A 19,264-nucleotide genomic window follows, 5' to 3' on the forward strand; every position below is an offset into this window, starting at 1 on the left:
GAATTAGGTCATTTGGCTCTTTGCACCATTGTTGTACCATTTCATCATGGCTGATCCAATCTTTCTCTCAGCCCCAATCCTCTGCCTTCTCCCTTCATGCCCTGACTAATCGAGAATTTATCAATCACTGCCTTAAATATACCTCACTGTCTGTAGGATAAGTGGGAAAGTGTGTATAGCAGAGGTACTTAATGAAAACCTTATAAAAGAATCTTGGTGATTATAGTGCAGACGCAGCAGACTGAAAAGCTTGAGCATGTAGATATTAAGAAAGAAGATGTGCTGGAGCTTTTGGAAAGCACCAAGTTCGATAAGTTGCTGGGACCAGATGAGATGTACATCAGGCTACTGTGGAAGGTAAGGGAGGCGATTGCTGAGCCTCTGGCGATGATCTTCAAATCATCAATGGGGACGGTAGAGGTTCCGGAGGATTGGAGGGTTGCGGATGCTGTTCCATTCAAGAAAGGAAGAAGAGATAGCATTGAAAATTATAGACCAGTGAGTCTTACTTCAGTGGTTGGTAGGTTGATGGAGAAGATCCTGAGAGTCAGGAATTATAAACATTTGGAGAGGTATATTTTGATTAGGAATAGTCAGCATGGCCTTGTCAAGGGCAGGTCATTCCTTACGAGCCTGAATTAATTTTTTGAGGATGTGACTAAACACTTTGACAAAGAAAGAGCAGTAAATGTAGTGTATATTGATTTCAGCAAGGCATTTGATAAAGTACCCCATGCAAAGCTTATTGAGAAAGTAAGGAGGTATGGGATCCAAGGGTACATTGCTTGGTGGATCCAGAATTGGCTTGCCCACAAAAGGAAAGAGTGGTTGTAGATGGGTCATATTCTATATAAAGGTCGGTGACCAGTGGTGTGCCTCAGGGATCTATTCTGGGACACTTACTCTTTGCTATTTTCATAAATGATCTGGATAAGAAAGTGGAGGGATGGGTTAGTAAGTTTGCTGATGACACAAAGGTTGAAGGTGTTGTGGATAGTGTGGAGGGCTGTCAAAGGTTACAGCAGGACATTGATAGGATGCAAAACTGGGCTGAGAAGTGGCAGATGGAGTTCAACCCAGATAAGTGTGAAGTGGTTCTTTTTGGTAGAATGATATGATGGCAGAATATAGTATTAATGGTAAGACTCTTGGCAGTGTGGAGGATCAGAGGGATCTTGGGGTCCGAGTCCATAGGAAGCTTAAAGCAGCTGCGCAGGTTGACACTGTGGTTAAAAAGACATATGGTGTATTGGCCTTCATTAATCGTGGAATTGAATTTAGGAGCCAATAGGTAATGTTGCAGCTATATAGGACCCTGGTCAGACCCCACTTGGAGTACTGTGTTCAGTTCTGGTCACTTCACTACAGGAAGGATGTGGAAGCCATAGAAAGGGTGCAGAGGAGATTTACAAGAATGTTGCCTGGATTGGGGTGCATGCCTTTTGAAAACAGGTTGAACTCGGCCTTTTCTCCTTGGAGCGAAGGAGGATGAAGGGTGACCTGATAAAGGTGTACAAGATGATGAGAGGCATTGATCATGTGGATTGACAAAGGCTTTTTTTCCAGGGCTGAAATGGTTGCTACAAGAGGACACAGGTTTAAGGTGCTGGGGAGTAGGTACAGAGGTATTGTCAGGGGTTAAGTTTTTTTACTCAGAGAGTAGTGAGTGCATGGAATGGCCTGCTGGCAACGGTGGTGGAGGCAGATATGATAGGGTCTTTTAAAAGACTTTTGGACAGGTACATGGAGCTTAGAAAAATAGAGGGCTATGGGGAAGTCTAGTAACTTCTAAGGTAGGGACATGTTCAGCACAACTTTGTGGGCTGAAGGGCCTGTATTGTGCTGTAGGTTTTCTATGTTTCTATGAATTCTACAGATTCCACCACTCTTTGGCTAAAGAAACTTCTCCTGATCTCTGTTCTAAAAGGACGCTCTTCTATTCTGAGGCTGTGTCCTCTGGTCTTAGACTCTCCCACCACAGGAAACAACCTTTCCATATCCACTCCATCAAGGCCTTTCAACATCCAATACATTTTAATGAAGTTATCACTCATTCTTTTGAATTTCAGTGAATATAGGCACAGAGTTATCAAATGCTCTTCGTATGATGAGCTGTTCAGTTCTGGAATTTTCATGAACATAATTTGAACCCTCTCCAGATTCAGCACATCTTTTCTAAGGGCCTAAAACTGCTCACAATATTCCAAGTGAGGCCTCACCGGTGATTTATAAAGTCTCAATAGTTTTTATTCTAGTCCGTTTGAAATGAATGCCAACATTGCAGTTGCCTTCCTCACTACAGACTCAACTTGCAAATTAACATTCCAGGCATCCTGCACAAGGCCTCCTAAGTACCCTTGCACCTCAATTTTTTTTCATTTTCTCTCCATTTTTAAATAGTCAACCGTTTCGTTTCTTCTATCAAAATATATAACCAAACACTTCCCGACACTGTATTCCATTTGCCATTCCTTTGTCCATTCCCCTCATCTGTCTTAGTGCTTCTGTATTCTCCTACTTCTTCAAAGCTATCTGCCATTCCACCTAACTTCATTTTGTCTGAAAACTTTGCAACAAAAGCATCATCCAAATCATTGACACACAACGTAAAAAGAATCAGTCCCTATACAAACCCTTGTTGAACACCACTAGTCGCTGTCAGCCAGACAGAAATGGGTCCCTTTATTTCAAGTACCCTGTGACCTCATCCTTAATAATTGATTCTAACATCTTCCCAACCACTGATGTCAGACTAACAGGCCTAGAGTTTGCCACTTCTTTGACAAGGACTGTCCTATCCCCACCAATGACCCCTTCTCCCGTCTTCAACCCTCCTCCTCTTCATGGACACCCCACTCCGGTCTTCTGCCTGCTCTGGATCTCTTTATTACTAATTGCCGATGGGACATCAACCGTCTCGACATCACCACACTGTGTTCCAAATCCAACCTCTCTCCTTCCGAACGATCTGCTCTCCGCTCCCTCCGCACCAATCCCAACCTTACTATAAAACCCGCTGATAAGGGGGGAGCTGTTGTTGTCTGGTATACTGACCTCTACCTGGCCGAGGCACAGAGACAACTCTCTGATACTTCCTCTTATTTACCCCTTGATCATGACCCCACTAAGGAGCACCAGGCCACTGTCTCCTATACCATCACCAACCTTATCAGCTCTGGGGATCTCCCATCCACTGCCACCAACCTCATAGTTCCCACACCCCGCACTTCCCGTTTCTACCTCCTACCTAAGATCCACAAACCTGCCTGTCCCGGTAGACCCATTGTCTCAGCTTGCTCCTGCCCCACTGAACTCATTTCTGCATACCTTGACACTGTTTTATGCCCCCTTATTCAATCCCTTCCCACCTATGTTCGTGACATTTTTCACGCTTTGAATTTTTTCAATGATTTTAAGTTCCCTGGCCCCCACCGCCTTATTTTCACCATGGACGTCCAGTCCCTATATATCTCCGTCCCCCACCAGGAAGGTCTCAAAGCTCTCCGCTTCTTTTTGGATTCCAGACCTAACCAATTCCCCTCTACCACCACTCTCCTCTGTCTAGCGGAATTAGTTCTTACTCTCAATAATTTTTCCTTTGGCTCCTCCCAGTTCCTCCAAACCAAAGGTGTAGCCATGGGCACCTGCATAGGTCCCAGTTATGCCTGCCTTTAGGTTGACTTTGTGGAACAGTCCATGCTCCAAGCCTATACAGGTATCCGTCTCCCTCTTTTCCTTCACTACATCGACGACTGCATTGGCGCTGCCTCCTGCACGCATGCTGAGCTCGTTAACTTCATTAACTTTGCCTCTAACTTTCACCCTGCCCTCAAATTTACCTGGTCTATTTCTGACACCTCTCTCCCCTTTCTTGATCTTTCTGTCTCCACCTCTGGAGACGGCCTATCTACTGATATCTACTATAAGCCTACAGACTCTCACAGCTACCTGGACTATTCCTCTTCCCACCCTGTCTCTTGCAAAAATGCTATCCCCTTCTCACAATTCCTCTGTCTCCGCCGCATCTGCTCTCAGGATGAGGCTTTTCATTCCTGGACGAAGGAGATGTCTTCCTTTTTTAAACGAAGGGGCTTCCCTTCTTCCACCATCAACTCTGCTCTCAAATGCATTTCTCCCATTTCCCACACATCTGCCCTCACCCCACTCGGGATAGGGTCCCCCTTATCCTCACTTACCACCCCACCAGCCTCCGGATCCAACGTATAATTCTCCGTAACTTCCGCCACCTCCAACGGGATCCCACTACCAAGCACATCTTTCCCTCCCCCTCTCTGCTTTCCGCAGGGATCGCTCCCTATGTGACTCCCTTGTCCATTCATCCCCCTCCATCCCTTCCCACCGATCTCCCTCCTGGCACTTATTCTTGCAAGCGGAACAAGTGCTACACCTACTCTTACACTTCCTCCCTCACCACCATTCAGGGCCCCAGACAGTCCTTCCAGGTGAGGCGACACTTCACCTGTGAGTCGGCTGGTGTGGTATACTGCATCCGGTGCTCTTGGTGTGGCCTTTTATATATTGGTGAGACCCGACACAGACTGGGAGACCGTTTTGCTGAACACCTACGCTCTGTCCGCCAGAGAAAGCAGGATCTCCCAGTGGCCACACATTTTAATTCCACGTCCCATTCCTATTCTGATATGTCTATCCATGGCCTCCTCTACTGTCAAGATGAAGACACACTCAGGTTGGAGGAACAACACCTTATATACCAGCTGGGTAGCCTCCAACCTGATGGCATGAACACTGACTTCTCTAACTTCTGTTAATGCCCCTCCTCCCCTTCTTACCCCATCCCTGATAGATTTAGTTTTATCCCCCCTCCCTTTTTTTTCTTTCTCTCTCTGCCTGTTCTCCATCTCCCTCTGGTGCTCCCCTCCCCTTTTCTTTCTCCCTAGGCCTCCCATCCAATGATCTTCCCTTCTCTAGCTCTGTATCCCTTTTGCCAATCACCTTTCTGGCTCTCAGCTTCACCCCACCCCCTCTGGTCTTCTATCATTTTGCTTTTCCCCTCCTCCTCCTACTTTCAAATCTCTTACTATCTTTCCTTTCGGTTAGTCCTGACGAAGGATCTCGGCACAAAACGTCGACATTGCTTCTCCCTATAATGCTGCCTGGCCTGTTGCGTTCCACCAGCATTTTGTGTGTGTGACCTAGAGTTTACTTTCTTCTGCTACTCTCCCTTCCTGAAGAGTGCAGTGACATTTGCAATTTTCTTGTTTTCCAGAACCATTCCAGAATCTAGTGGTTAGAAACACAGAAAATCTACAGCACAATACAGGTCCTTTAGTCCACAAAACTGTGCCGAACATGTCCTTACCTTAGAAATTACCTAGGGTTACCCGTAGCCCTCTATTTTTCTGAGTTCCATGTATCTGTCCAGCAGTCTCTTAAAAGACCCTATCATATCCGCCTCCACCACTATAACTGGAAGCCCATTCCACACACTCACCACTCTCTGTGTAAACAACTTATCCCTGACATCTCTGTACCTACTTTCAAGCACCTTAAAACTGTGCTCTCTCGTGCTAGCCATTTAGCCCAGGGAAAAAGCCTCTGACCAGCCACATGATCAATGCCCCTCATCATCTTATACACCTCTACCAGGCCACCTCTCATCCTCCGCCGCTCCAAGGAGAAAAGGCTGAGTTCACTCAACCTGTTCTCATAAGGCATGTTCCCCAATCCAGGCAACATCCTTGTAAATCTCCTCTGCACTCTTTCTATGGTTTCCACATTCTTCCTATAGTAAGGTGACCAGAACTGAGCACAGTACTCCAAGTGGGGTCTGACCTGGGTCCTATATAGCTGCAACATTACCTCTCAGTTCCTAAGCTCAATCCCATGATTGATGAAGGCTAAAGCACCGTATGCCTTATTAACCATATGGTCAACCTGCGCAGCAGCTTTGAGTGTCCTCCGGACTCGGACCCCAAGATCCCTCTGATCCTTCACACTGCCAAGAGTCTTACCATTAATCCTATATTCTGCCATCATATCTGACCTACCAAAATGAACCACCTCACACTTATCTGTGTTGAACTCCATCTGCCACTTCTTAGTCCAGTTTTGCATCTTATTGATGGCCTGCTATAACCTCTGACAGCCCTCCACACTATCCACAACACCTTCAACCTTTGTGTCATCAGCAAATTTACTAATCCATCCATCCAGGTCATTTATAAAAATCACAAAAAGCAGGGACACCAGAACAGATCCCTGAGGCAGACCTCTGGTCACCAACCTCCATGCAGAATATGACCTGTCTACAACCATTCTTTGCCTTCTGTGGGCAAGCCAGTTCTGGACCCACAAAGCAATGTCCCCTTGGATCCCTTGCCTTCTATTTTATCAATAAGCCTTCCATGGGGTACCTAATCCATATTGCTGAAATCCATACACATTACATCTACTGCTCTACCTTTAGTGTGTATAGTCATATCCTGAAAAAATTCAATCAGGCTCGTAAGGCACAATGTGCCATTTACAAGGCCATGCTGACTATTCCTAATCATATTATGCCTCTCCAAATGTTCGTAAATCCTGCCTCTCAGGATCTTCCGCATCAACTTACCAGCCAGTGAAGTAAGACTCACTGATCTATAATTTCCTTGGCTATCCCTCCAATCCTTCGGAACCTCCCTCATCCCCATTGATGATGCAAAGATCATCGTCGGAGGCTCAGCAATTTCCACCCTCGCCTCCCACAGTAGCCTGGGGTACATCTCAACTGGCCCGAGTGAATTATCTAACCTGATGCTTTCCAAAAGCTCCAGCACATCCTCTTTCTTAATATCTACATGCTCAAGCTTTTCAGTCTGCTGCAAGTCATCACTACAATCACCAAGATCCTTTTCCATAGTGAATACTGAAGCAAAGTACTCATTAAGTACCTCTATCATCTCCTCTGGTCCCATATACACTTTTCCACTGTCACACCTGATTGGTACTATTCTCTCACATCTTATCCTCTTGCTCTTAACATTATGAAGGCATACAGTGCAATGGCTTTCATCAATTGAGGGACTGAGTTCAAGAGCTGAGAGGTAATGTTACTGATGTCAGGACCCTGGTCAGACCCCACTTGGAGTATTGTGCTCTGTTCTAGTCACCTCACTACAGGAAGGATGTGGAAACCATAGAAAGGGTGCAGAGGAGATTTACAAGGATGTTGCCCGGATTGGGGAGAATGCCTCACGTGAGTAGCTTGAATGAACTTGGCCTTTTCTCCTTGGAGCGACAGAGGATGAGAGGCATTGATCATGTGAATAGTCAGAGGCATTTTCCCAGGGCTGAAATGGCTAATACAAGAGGGCACAGTTTTAAGGTGCTTGGAAGTAGGTACAGGGTGGATGTCAGAGGTAAGCTTATTTTACGCAGAGAATAGTGAGTGCATGGAATGGGCTGCCAGTGACGGTGGTGGAAACAGATATGATAGGGTTTTTTAAGAGACTCCTGGATAGGTACATGGAGCTTGGAAAGATAGAGGGTTATGGGTAACTTCAGGTAATTTCAAAAGTAAGTGCATGTTCGGCACAGCATTGTGGGCTGAAGGGCCTGTATTGTGCTGTAGGTTTTCAGTAACCAGCTTTTTTTTCTCTGACTGAAGCCTCTCCTTGCTGCAGCCTTGAAGAGCTAAAGCCTCATGATAACTACTCTGCCTCTGTTCTAGTTTGATACCTTCTTTTATTTCCTTCATTATCCAAAGGTTGTTCTTTCCACACTTACTGTCCTTGCTTTTAACTGGAATGCACTTCTGTTGAGCACCATGAAAAATCACTTTGAAAGCTTTCTACTGTTTCTTATCTATCGCACCACATGATCTGTGTTATCAGTCTACGCTCGCCAGCTCCTCCCTCATCCCACTGTAGTCGCTTTTGTCTAGGCATAATACACTGGCTTTAATCTATTGCATACTCCATTGGTATGAAAACTCTTTCTGAGAGGATCCCTAACTATAAGATGTTAATTTTACCTGTCTCATTGCACAGGACCAGATCTAAGATAGCATTTTCTCTTGTAGGTTCACTAACATGCTGTTCAAGAAAACATTCAAGGAATGTCCTCCTCAAGACTGCTGCAGTCAACTTGCATGTTGTCAGCTGAAGTTTCTCACGACAGCTATCATTCCATTCTTACATGCATCAGATATTTTTAAGCTTATTGCCTGTGCCAATATAATCTTATGATTTGGTGCACTACTGGCAACTTCTACCAGTGATATTTTCCCCCGTGCTACTTCTAGATACTCAACATTCTGCTGCTTAGTTCTTAATATTTCCTCTCAGTATCACCCTGATCTCATACTTAGGAGTGTTAGCTACCCAACCTCCCTCACCTTTATAGAAACATAGAAAACCTACAGCACAATACAGGCCCTTTGGCACACAATGCTGTGCCGAACATGCAATTAGAAATTACCTAAGGTTACCCTCTAGCCCACTATTTTTCTAAGCTCCATGTACCTATCTAAAGGTCTCTCAAAAGACCCTATCATATCCACCTCCACCACTGTTGGTGGCAGCCCATTCCACACACTCACCACACTCTGAGTAAAAAAAACTTACCTGACATCTCCTCTGTACCTACTTCCAAGCACCTTAAAACTGTGCCCTCTCGTGATAGCCATTTCATCCCTGGGAAAAAGCCTCTGACTATCCACATGATCAATGCCTCTCATCATTTTATACACCTCTCATCCTCCACTGCTCCAAGGAAAAAAGACTGAGTTCACTCAACCTATTCTTATAAGGCATTCTCCCCAATCCAGGCAACATCCTTGTAAATCTCCTCTGCACCCTTTCTATAGTTTCCACATCCTTCCTGTAGTGAGGTGATCAAAACTGAGCACAGTACTCCAAGTGGGGCCTGAACAGGGGCCTATATGCTGTAACATTACCTTTCAGCTCTTAAACTCAATCCCACAGTTGATGAAGGCCAATACACCGTACACCTTCTTAACTACACAGTCAATCTGCACAGCAGCTTTGAGCATCCTTTGGACTCGGACCCCAAGATCCTTCTGATTCTCCACACTGCCAAGAGTCTTACCATTAATACTATATTCTACTATCATATTTGACCTACCAAAATGAACCACCTCACATTTATCTGGGTTGAACTCCATCTGCCACTTCTCAGTCCAGTTTTACATCCTATTGATTTCCTGCTGCAACCTCTGACAGCCCTCCACACTATCCACAACACCCCCAACCTCTGTGTCATCAGCACACTTACTAACCCATCCCTCCACTTCCTCATCCAGGTCATTTATAAAAATCACAAAGAGTAAGGGTCCCAGAACAGATCTGAGGCACATCACTGGTCACTGACCTCCATGCAGAATATGACCCGTCTACAACCACTCTTTGCCTTCCTATCCTTCCGTATTACCGGATACACTTGAATGTTTAAACCCAAATCATCCCCACCCAGAAACAACATTTCTGTAATGCCCTGTAAATCATAGCCTTTCATACCGATTTGTGCCACAAGTTCACTGAATTTGTTTCGAATATTTTGGGCATTCAGATAAAGCACCCGTACACTAATTTAGAATCTGGTAACCTTTGTGTCCTTTGCATTTGACTTTTCTGTACTCCACGATTTACTTCTCTTTTCTAACTTTTGCTTCAGTCTCTGCATTTCTTTCTGCATGGATTCCCAGTCTGCTGCCTTAAGAGAATTCTCCAAATAATCACAAGGGCCACCAAACTGTAATTATTTTCTAATACTCACTCATGATGATCACTGAAACTCTGCAGCAACCTTAGGAATTGGATTTTCAAGGAAATTTCCTGTGAAAGAAGGCAAATATAAGAACACAGAAAACAGAAGCACAATGAGGCCAGCTGAACTTTCATAAGATTACAAACAACTGTCTACCTTAGTGCCATTACCTCATTCCTCAATTTTCTTATCCAGATATCAATGAAAACTCAAAGACTGAGCTTCCAAGGTAGAAAATGATCAAAGTTCACCACTAGGTGAATTTTGCCTCATCTCATTCCTAAATAGCCCATCTCTTTGTATTATTCAGTTTTTCCAAAATCACTGCTGCATTTTATCCATTGTAACCTTTGAAGATAAACAAGATTAAATACAGGAATCATGGTTCAGATTACTGATTATTACTGTAAAGACAAGAACATAATATTGTAACTTTGCCATCAAGATGAAATGGGCAGGGAGTCAAGTGCAGGTTGTTGGTTAATTGTCAACTCTCAACCAGCATTAATGTAAGTGACTGCTAACAGGCACGTGAATGAAGAGGGTATAAAGGTGTGGGGGAGTGGGAATGAAGAGATTATTCTGGAGACTCAGGTTAAGCAATGGGCTAAATGGTCTATGCTGTAAAGAAATATGAAAACATGATATGTGTATCAATGAATATAGGTGGGGTGCCTTTTTCCTAATGGAAGAGAGCTTAACTAGAAATTATCGTAATAATATAGCCACAAGAAGTCAGCACAGTGCCAAGAATGTGAAGCTGAGGGTGGTTGAAATTAATTGTGAAGAAACATTTAAGAAACTGCACAAGTAACTGTGGAGAAGGAAACAGAGGATCACACAGATAAATTTAGATGAGTAAAGATGGGAGGAGATTCAAGTAGTGCACAAGTGCTGTAACAGAACAGTTCAACAAGTGGTCCAGTTCTACACTGGACTAGCAAAAAATTTTTGACTAGACCATCAAGAAAATTGCATATTATATCAGAAGAAAAGAAAATGGCTGTTTCCAAGTTATTACATATCAATTGCTTAAGACCATAAAACATAGGAACAGAATTAGGCCATTCAACCCATTGAGTCTGCTCTGCCATTCCATCTTGCCTGAGTTATTATCCCATTCTCCTGCCTTCTTCCCACAACCTTTGATGCCCTAACTGATCAATAACTTATCAATCTCCACTTTAAGTATACTCAATGGTTTGGCCACAGCTGTCTACGGCAATGAATTCCACAGATTCACCACCCTCTGGCTGAAGAAATTCCTCACCTGTTCTAAATGGGAGACCCTCTATTTTAAGGCTGTGCCCTCTCATCCTCTACATATCCACCATTCTAGACCTTTCAATATTCGATAAGTTTCAATGAGACAGACAGAAAGACATACTTTATCGATCCCGAGGGAAATTGGGTTTTGTTACAGCCGCACCAACCAAGAATAGCGAAGAAATATAGCAATATAAAACCATGAATAATTAAATAATAAGTTAATCATGCCAAGTGGAAATAAGTCCAGGACCAGCCTATTGGCTCAGGGTGTCTGACACTCCAAGAGAGGAGTTGTAAAGTTTGATGGCCACAAGTAGGAATGACTTCCTATGATGCTCAGTGTTACATCTTGGTGGAATGAGTCTCTGGTTGAATGTACTCCTGTGCCATCTCAATCTTCTAAACTACAGTGAGTGCAGGCCCAGAGTCATCAAATGCTCCTCATATTATAACCCTTTCATTCTCAGAATCATTCTCGTCAACCTCCCCAATGCTAGCACATCTTTTCTTAGATAAGGGGTCAAAAACTGCTCACAATGCCAATCCTTATAAAGCTTTTTCATTATACAGAACCATAGAACATTACAGCACAGAAACAGGCCTTTTGGCCCTTCTTGGCTGTGCCAAACTATTTTTCTGCCTAATCCCACTGACCTGCACCTGGGCCATATCCTTCCAAACCCCTCTCATCGATATACCTGTCCAAGTTTTTATTAAATGTCAATAGTGAACCCATATTCACCACTTCATCTGGCAGCTCATTCCACACTCCCACCACTCTCTGCATGAAGAAGCCCCCTCTAATGTTCCCTTTAAACATTTTCCCCTTCCCCCTTAACCCATGACATCTGGTTTTTTTCTCCCCTAGCCTCAGTGGAAAAAGCCTGCTTGCATTCACTCTATCTATACTCATCATAATTTTATACACCTCTATCAAATTACCCCTCATTCTCCTACGCTCCAGGGAATAAAAACCTAACCTATTCAACCTTTATCTGTAACTCAGTTTCTCAAGTCCCGGCAACATCCTTGTAAACCTTCTCTGCACTCTTTCAACCTTATTAATATCCTTCCTGTAATTAGGTGACCGAAATGGCACACAATACTCCAAATTCGGTCTCACCAATGTCTTATACAACCTTACCATTACATTCCAACTCTTATACTCAATACTTTGATTTATAAAGGCCAATGTACCAAAATCTCTCTTTACGACCCTATCTACCTGTGATGCCACTTTTAGGGAATTTTGTATCTGTACTCCCAGATCCCTCTGTTCTACTGCACTCCTCAGTGTCCTACCATTTACCTTATATGTTCTACTGTGGTTTGGCTTTCTGAAGTGCAATACCTCACACTTGTCCGCATTAAACTCCATCTGCCATTTTTCAGCCCATTCCTCCAACTGGTCCAAATCCCTCTGCAAGCTTTGAAAACCTTCCTCACTGTCCACGACACCTCCAATCTTTGTATCATCAGCAAATTTGCTGATCCAATTTGCCACATTATCATCCAGATCATTAATATAGATGACAAATAACAATGGACCCAGCACTGATCCCTGTGGCACACCACTAGTCACAGGCCTCCACCCACTCTCTGGTTTCTTCCACTGAGCCAAAGTCTAATCCAATTTACTACCTCTTCATGTATACCTAGCGACTGAATCTTCCTAACTAACCTCCCATGCGGGACCTTGTCAAAGGCCTTACTGAAGCCCATGTATACAACATCCACTGCCTTCCCTTCATCCACTTTCCTGGTAACTTCCTCGAAAAACTCTAACAGATTGGTTAAACATGACCTACCACGCACAAAGCCATGCTGACTTTTTCTAAAAAGTCCCTGTCTATCCAAATACTTGTAGATCCTATCTCTTAGTATTCCTTCCAATAATTTACCTACTACCAATGTCAAACTTACCGGCTTATAATTTCCTGGCTTACTTTTTGAGCCTTTTTTAAACAACGGAACTACATGAGCTATCTTCCAATCCCCCGGCACCTGACACGTGGATATCGACATTTTAAATATATCTGCCAGGGCCCCTGCAATTTCGACACTAGTCTCCTTCAAGGTCCGAGGGAATACCCTGTCAGGTCCTGGGCTTATCTACTCTGATTTGCCTCAAGACATCAAGCACCTCCTCCTCTTTAATCTGTATAAGTTCCATGACCTCCCTACTTGTTTGCCTTGTTTCCACAGACTTCATTCCAGTTTCCTTAGTAAATACAGATGCAAAAAACCCATTTAATATTGCTCCCATTTCTTTTGGTTCATTACATAAGTATTTTCTTACTCTTTTTATACTCCTCAAGCATTTTATTTCTTCCCTGTTGCCAATACATGTTATACATCTCTCTCTTCTTCTTTATCAGAGTTCCAATATCCCTCAAGAACCAAGGTTCCTTATTCTTATTCATTTTGCCTTTAACCCTGACCGGAATATACAAACTCTGCACTCTCAAAATTTCTCCTTCGAAGGCCTCCCACTTACCAATCACATCCTTGCCAGAGAACAACCTGTCCGAAGCTATGCTTTTTAGATCCTCTCTCATTTCTTCAAATTTGGCCTTTTTAGAATTTCAACCCGAGGACCAGATCTATCTTTATTCCATGATCAAGTTGAAACTAATGACGTTATGATCACTGGAACCAAAGTGTTACCCTACACACACTTCTGTCACCTGCCCTAACTCATTTCCTAATAGCAGATCTAATATTGCATCCTTCCTAGTTGGTACATCTATATATTGATTTAGAAAACTTTCCTGAACACATTTCACAAACTCTAACCCATCTAGACCTTTAACAGTATGGGAGTCCCAAACAATGTGCGGAAAATTAAAATCCCCTACAATCTCAACTTTTTGTCTCCTGCAGTTGTCTGCTATCTCTCTGCAGATTTGCTCCTCCAATTCTCACTGATTATTGGGTGGTCTATAATACAACCCCATTAATATGGTCATACCTTTCCTGTTTCTCAGCTCCACCCATATGGCCTCAGTGGTCCTGCCAAAGCACCACTGTAATATTCTCTCTGACTAGCAAAGCCAACCCCCACCATTCATCCTTCTGCCTCTATCATGCCTGAAACATTGGAACCCTGGAACATTGAGCTGCCAGTCCTGCCCCTCCTGTAGCCAAATTTCAGTAATGGCTGTGATGTCATAATTCCATGTGTCAATTCAGGCCCTCAGCTCGTCTGCCTTTCCCACAATACTCCTTGCAATGAAATATACTCATCTCAGAAGATTGTTACCACCACACACAACCTTACTATTTGTGACTTTGCATGAACTACTAACATCATTTATTTTTACCCCCGTTCCACTATCCAGTCTGGCACTCTGGTTCCCATCCCCCTGCAATTCTAGTTTAAACCCTCCCCAATAACACTAGCAAACCTCCCTGCAAGTATATTGGTCCCCTCGTAGTTCAGGTGTAACCCATTTCTCTTGTACAGGTCCCACCTGCCCCAGAAGAGGTCCCAATGATCTAGAAAACTGAAACCCTGCCCCCTACACCAGTTTCTCAGCCACGTGTTCATCTGCCAGAGCATCTTACTCTTACCCTTACTGGCACGTGGCACAGGCAGCAATCCGGAGATTACTACCCTTGAGGTTCCGTTTTTCAACTTCCTACCAAGCTCTCTGTACTCACTCTTCAGGACCTCCTGACTCTTTCTACCTATGTCATTGGTACCGATGTGTACCACGACATCTGGCTGATCACCCTCCCACTTCAGAATGCTGTGCACACGATCAGAGACATCCCTGACCCTGCCACTTGGGAGGCAACAAACCATCTGGGAGTCTCTGTCACAACCACAGAATCTCCTGTCTGTACCCCTGACTATGGAGTCCCCTATCACTACCGCTCTCCTCCTCTTCCTCCCTCCCTTCTGCACTGCAGAACCAGACTCAATGCCAGAGAACTGGCTGCCACAACTTGTCCCAGGTAAGCCATCCCCCCAACAGTATCCAAATCGGTATACCTGTTTTGGAGGGGAATGGCCACAGGGGAACCCTGCACTACCTGCCCTTTCCCCTTCCCTCGCCTGACGGTAACCCAATTACCTGTGCCCTGTTCCTTAGGTATAACTACCTCCCGGAATCTACTACTTATAAACTGCTCAGTCTCCTGAATGATCCGGAGGTCATCCAGCTCCTGCTCCAGTTCCCTAACAGTTAGGAGCTGCAGCTGGATGCACTTCTTGCAGGTATCGTTGTCAGGGACACTGGAGGTCTCCCTGACTTCCCACATCCTGGAAGAGGAGCATTCCAACATCCTGCCTGGCATATTCGCTAGCCTGAACAAAAAAAAAGAAAAACAGAAACTCACCGGAACCTCCCCTCGCCTCTGCCTGTTTCTTGCCAAAGCCTGACTGAGCCAAAGTCGTCCCACTCCAACTCCGTCCACTCCAACGATGGCTGCTATGATGATGGCCGCTGTATACAGCGGACTTTCTTTTAAACTTCGGCGCGCTATGTCACGCGCCTGCGCAGTCTAGCCTCTTTTCCCCGATCAGTTAAAGAAAAGAAAAACAAGCTTCCCTCTGCGATGCTTCAGTCTTTCACTCTCAGCCTCTTGCTTCGATTGAAAAGCAAATATCCTTGCTTTTATATTCTAAACCTTTCATAATGAATTTTAACGTTGAACTTGCTTTCCTTAAGTTACCCTGCAAGTTAACTTTTAGTGAATCCTGTACAACTCCGAAGTCCATTTGCACCTCTAATTTTAAAATTTTCTCTCCATTTAGAAAATAGTCTACACCTTTATTTCTTCAACCAAAATGTATGACCATACACTTTTCTACGCTACATTACATCTGCCACTTCTTTCTAATCTATCTAAATCCTTCTGCAGGCATCCTGCTTCGTCAACACTACCTGCCCCTCTACCTATCTTCGTAGCCACAAAGCCATCATTTCCACCATCCAAATTACTAACATACAATGTGGAAAAAAAAACTGGTCCCAACACCAACCTTTGCAGAACAACACTGGTCAATGGCAGCCAACCTTTATTCTCACCCTTTGCCTCCTGCTTGTCAGTCAGTCTTCTATCCGTGCTAACATCTTTCCTGTAATACCATGGGATCTTATCTTGTTTATCAGTGTCAAGTGCGGCACTTTATCAAAGGCCTTCTGAAAATCCAAGTAAACACCATCCACTGACTCTCTCCTTTGTCTACCTGGCTTGTTATTTCCTCAATTCCTGCAAGCATACTCACTGGGCTGCAGTCACAGGTTTGGTTTTGCCCATGCAGGACATGATTAGTAGAATGTTTCCTCCATATTAGTTTATCAAACAGATTATTAAGTCCAGGAATAAGTCGAAATTCTGCCAACATTTTGTGAACCTGAAAGAACCAGAGAAATTATTCTTCAGCTGATTTTCAAAATCAGTAAGCATGTCTATGTTGTCCAAAGCTTTCAGTTTCTGCTTTTTATTAAGTAACTTGTAACCCAAATACTAAAGCAAGCCACTTCAGCTGTAATTTTACCAAGTGAACCCAAGGGTGAAGAGGGATTAAAAATTGCCCAAGCATCATCAACTAATAAATAAACAAACAAGAACTTCCACCTGACTTGCATTCAGTTATGGATGCTAAAATGCATGAAATGATCCATTACTGTGAAAACCATAATAATTTTACTGAAGATCAGGAAAACACTCATCATTTGACTTCATTATCTTCTTGTTGAGTGGGCTTGGTTAACTGTTTATTAATTCTGCTTTTCTCACTCACCTGGTTTCGCTGCCTTCCCATCAGCAGTACACATAACACATACAACACTTCCACTTTGTACATGATCTCATGCATGATCTTCATGGACTGAGGAAGCCGGCTCCTGAGCTGGCTGGCAGCCAACACACTCTCATCTGCGGACTCTGAATGTGAAGAATAACGCTTAAATAAGGATTCACAGTGTACAATCAACAAATTGTTTTTGCAGTTCTGAAATACATTGTTGAAGGTTCAAGATCCCTGTATACCAAATTTGCAATTACAATGAAGGGAACAAGGATGTCCAATAAACATGCCTCCAACACTTCCTATTCCAAATTCTGATACAATGCTCAAAGTTAAGAATCTACTTTTCTTTTTCCAAATCTAAGAATGTTTCTTTAAGACAAGTCTGGCCTAACCACTTCCCACACAATTTGATTAATTCTTTTGTTCCTTTTAACCTTACTGGTGTGTGCCCACCAGTAATTAATATAAACTTAATTTATATTTACAAAATACAATTAAGTTGGTCAGTAAAACAATTGAAAATCTTTTCTTTGTACTTTTGTCAGTTAAATAAAGGTTCACGTGAATTAACATATCACAGATTTTTGTTTTTATTGCATTTTGGAAAATATCCCAACTTTTCTGGAAATGGGGTTTGTAAGAAGGATGAGGGGGATCTCACTGAAACCTTTCAAATACTGAAAGGCCCAGACACAGTAGATGTGGAAAAGATGTTTCCCATGGTGGGAGAGTCTAGGACAAGAGTGCACTCCCTCAGGATAGAGGAGTGCCCTTTCAAAACAGAGTTGCAAAGAAATTTCTTTAGCCAAATGGTTGTGAATTTGTGGAATTTGCTGCCATGTGCAGCTGTGGAGGCCAAGTCATTGGGTGTACTTAAGGCAGAGATCGATAGGTTCTTGATTGGACATGGCATCAAAGGACACGGGGGAGAAGGCCGGGAACTGAGGTTGAGGAAAAGGATCAGCCATGATTGAACGGCAGAGCATACTCGATGGGCCAGATGGACTAATTCTGATCCTACGTCTTATGGTATAATACTGTGGTGAACAGAACTACACACAATCTAGCAAGAATACAAAAAACAAGAAAGAAGGCCAAAATACTGTAGGAGCTACATCTGCAAGTGGCTTGCAAATGTAAGTGGGTACTGGAGAAGTAGAACTAAAGGATATACTGATGTAAAGTGATGAAGGGGTGTCTTAGGCAGCTTTTATAGATTCAACATCAGATTGATCAATAGCCTGTTAAAGTGCTGTACATTCTGAGTTACTGTTAGTAGCTGAGTGCAGAGGTCAGCGGGAGACGCTCATGGAGTGAGTACTGTTTTGGATTCGCTCCATAACCTTTACTTTTTTTTTAACCTTTGATCACCCTTATTCAGCTTATTTTTACCTATACCGAAAGTCACTTTGTTAATTTTTTTTTAACTTACTGCCAAGAGTTTGTTGTGAACTTTTGAAGATATGCAAACAGAAATGTCTCTCAGGTCTAAGGGATGAGAACCCGGACGCAATCCGAACGGTAACGGAAAGAAGCAGGCTCCGCCACAACAAACTCAATTAACTTATGAATTGTTTATGGAGGTTTTGGACAAAAAATTTGATCAACTACAACAATTTTTTAAAGAAGATATAAAGGCTTTTCAAGAGTACATGGTTAAGACGGATTTAGTAATTAATCAGCAACAAGCTCTTATCGCGACTCTGCAAGATGATGCTCGGAAGCGAGATTTGACTATTGAAAAACTGCAACAGGATTTAATTTCGACCATAAAGCTGATGGAAGCCGTTAAAGCCAAGAGTGACGATTTTGAGAATCGGTCCAGAAGACAGAACCTACGTATACTTGGTCTTCCAGACTGCATAGAAAAAGATGACCCTTCGAAATATTTTGCTCAACTTTTAAAAGAAGCGTTTCCGACGATTTTCCTGAATAACCCTCCTTTATTGGATCGGGCACATAGAATTCGGCGTAGATCACCGAGTGCTACAGACAAACCTTCGGTTGTAATTGCCCGGTTCCATTATGTACACGACAAAGAACAACTTATACGTGCAGCTTGTCGGGCAGGAATGGTTAAATTCCAAGATTACTGCTTCCGTCTGGTTGAAGACTTTAGTCCTGACCTTTAAAAAAAAAGGCTTGTTTTTAAACCGTTGATGGCTGAATGTTATGAGAAAAATCTGAAACCTGCGCTCCTATACCCTACGAAGCTTCGAATCTCTCCGTCGAATGCTCCACGCCAGATTTTTCTTTCAACTTCAGAAGCGAGAAATTATCTGGAGAAGAACTTCCCTACTGCTATAGACACCACTCTCTAAAAAATGAACGATTCTGATCGTGTAAGATGGTTCTCGATTTCTTAAACCAGAATTAACCTCTGGTTCTTGGTGTAGGTTCATCCTATACTTTATACTTAAGTTAAAGTGTGTTTTCGTTATATCAATTGTTTTGCCTTATACACTTTAACCATTATACTAC

The 19,264-nt window shown here is 43.2% G+C and overlaps 1 protein-coding gene across 2 annotated transcripts in view; it reads right to left on the reverse strand.

Moving 5' to 3' along the window:
• LOC132400035 (short transient receptor potential channel 4-associated protein-like) overlaps positions 1-19,264 on the reverse strand; it is a 152,891-nt gene that overhangs the window by 17,093 nt on the left and 116,534 nt on the right. For both annotated transcript variants that reach the window (XM_059981111.1, XM_059981112.1), the window contains 3 exons: positions 16,775-16,917; positions 16,256-16,384; positions 9,760-9,818 (listed from right to left, as the gene is read on the reverse strand). In XM_059981111.1, the coding sequence (XP_059837094.1) occupies positions 9,760-9,818; positions 16,256-16,384; positions 16,775-16,917 (331 nt within the window). The remainder of the gene's footprint in view (positions 1-9,759; positions 9,819-16,255; positions 16,385-16,774; positions 16,918-19,264) is intronic.

This window comes from Hypanus sabinus, chromosome 9, assembly GCF_030144855.1.
Source record: "Hypanus sabinus isolate sHypSab1 chromosome 9, sHypSab1.hap1, whole genome shotgun sequence".
In the NCBI taxonomy this organism is placed as follows: domain Eukaryota; kingdom Metazoa; phylum Chordata; class Chondrichthyes; order Myliobatiformes; family Dasyatidae; genus Hypanus; species Hypanus sabinus.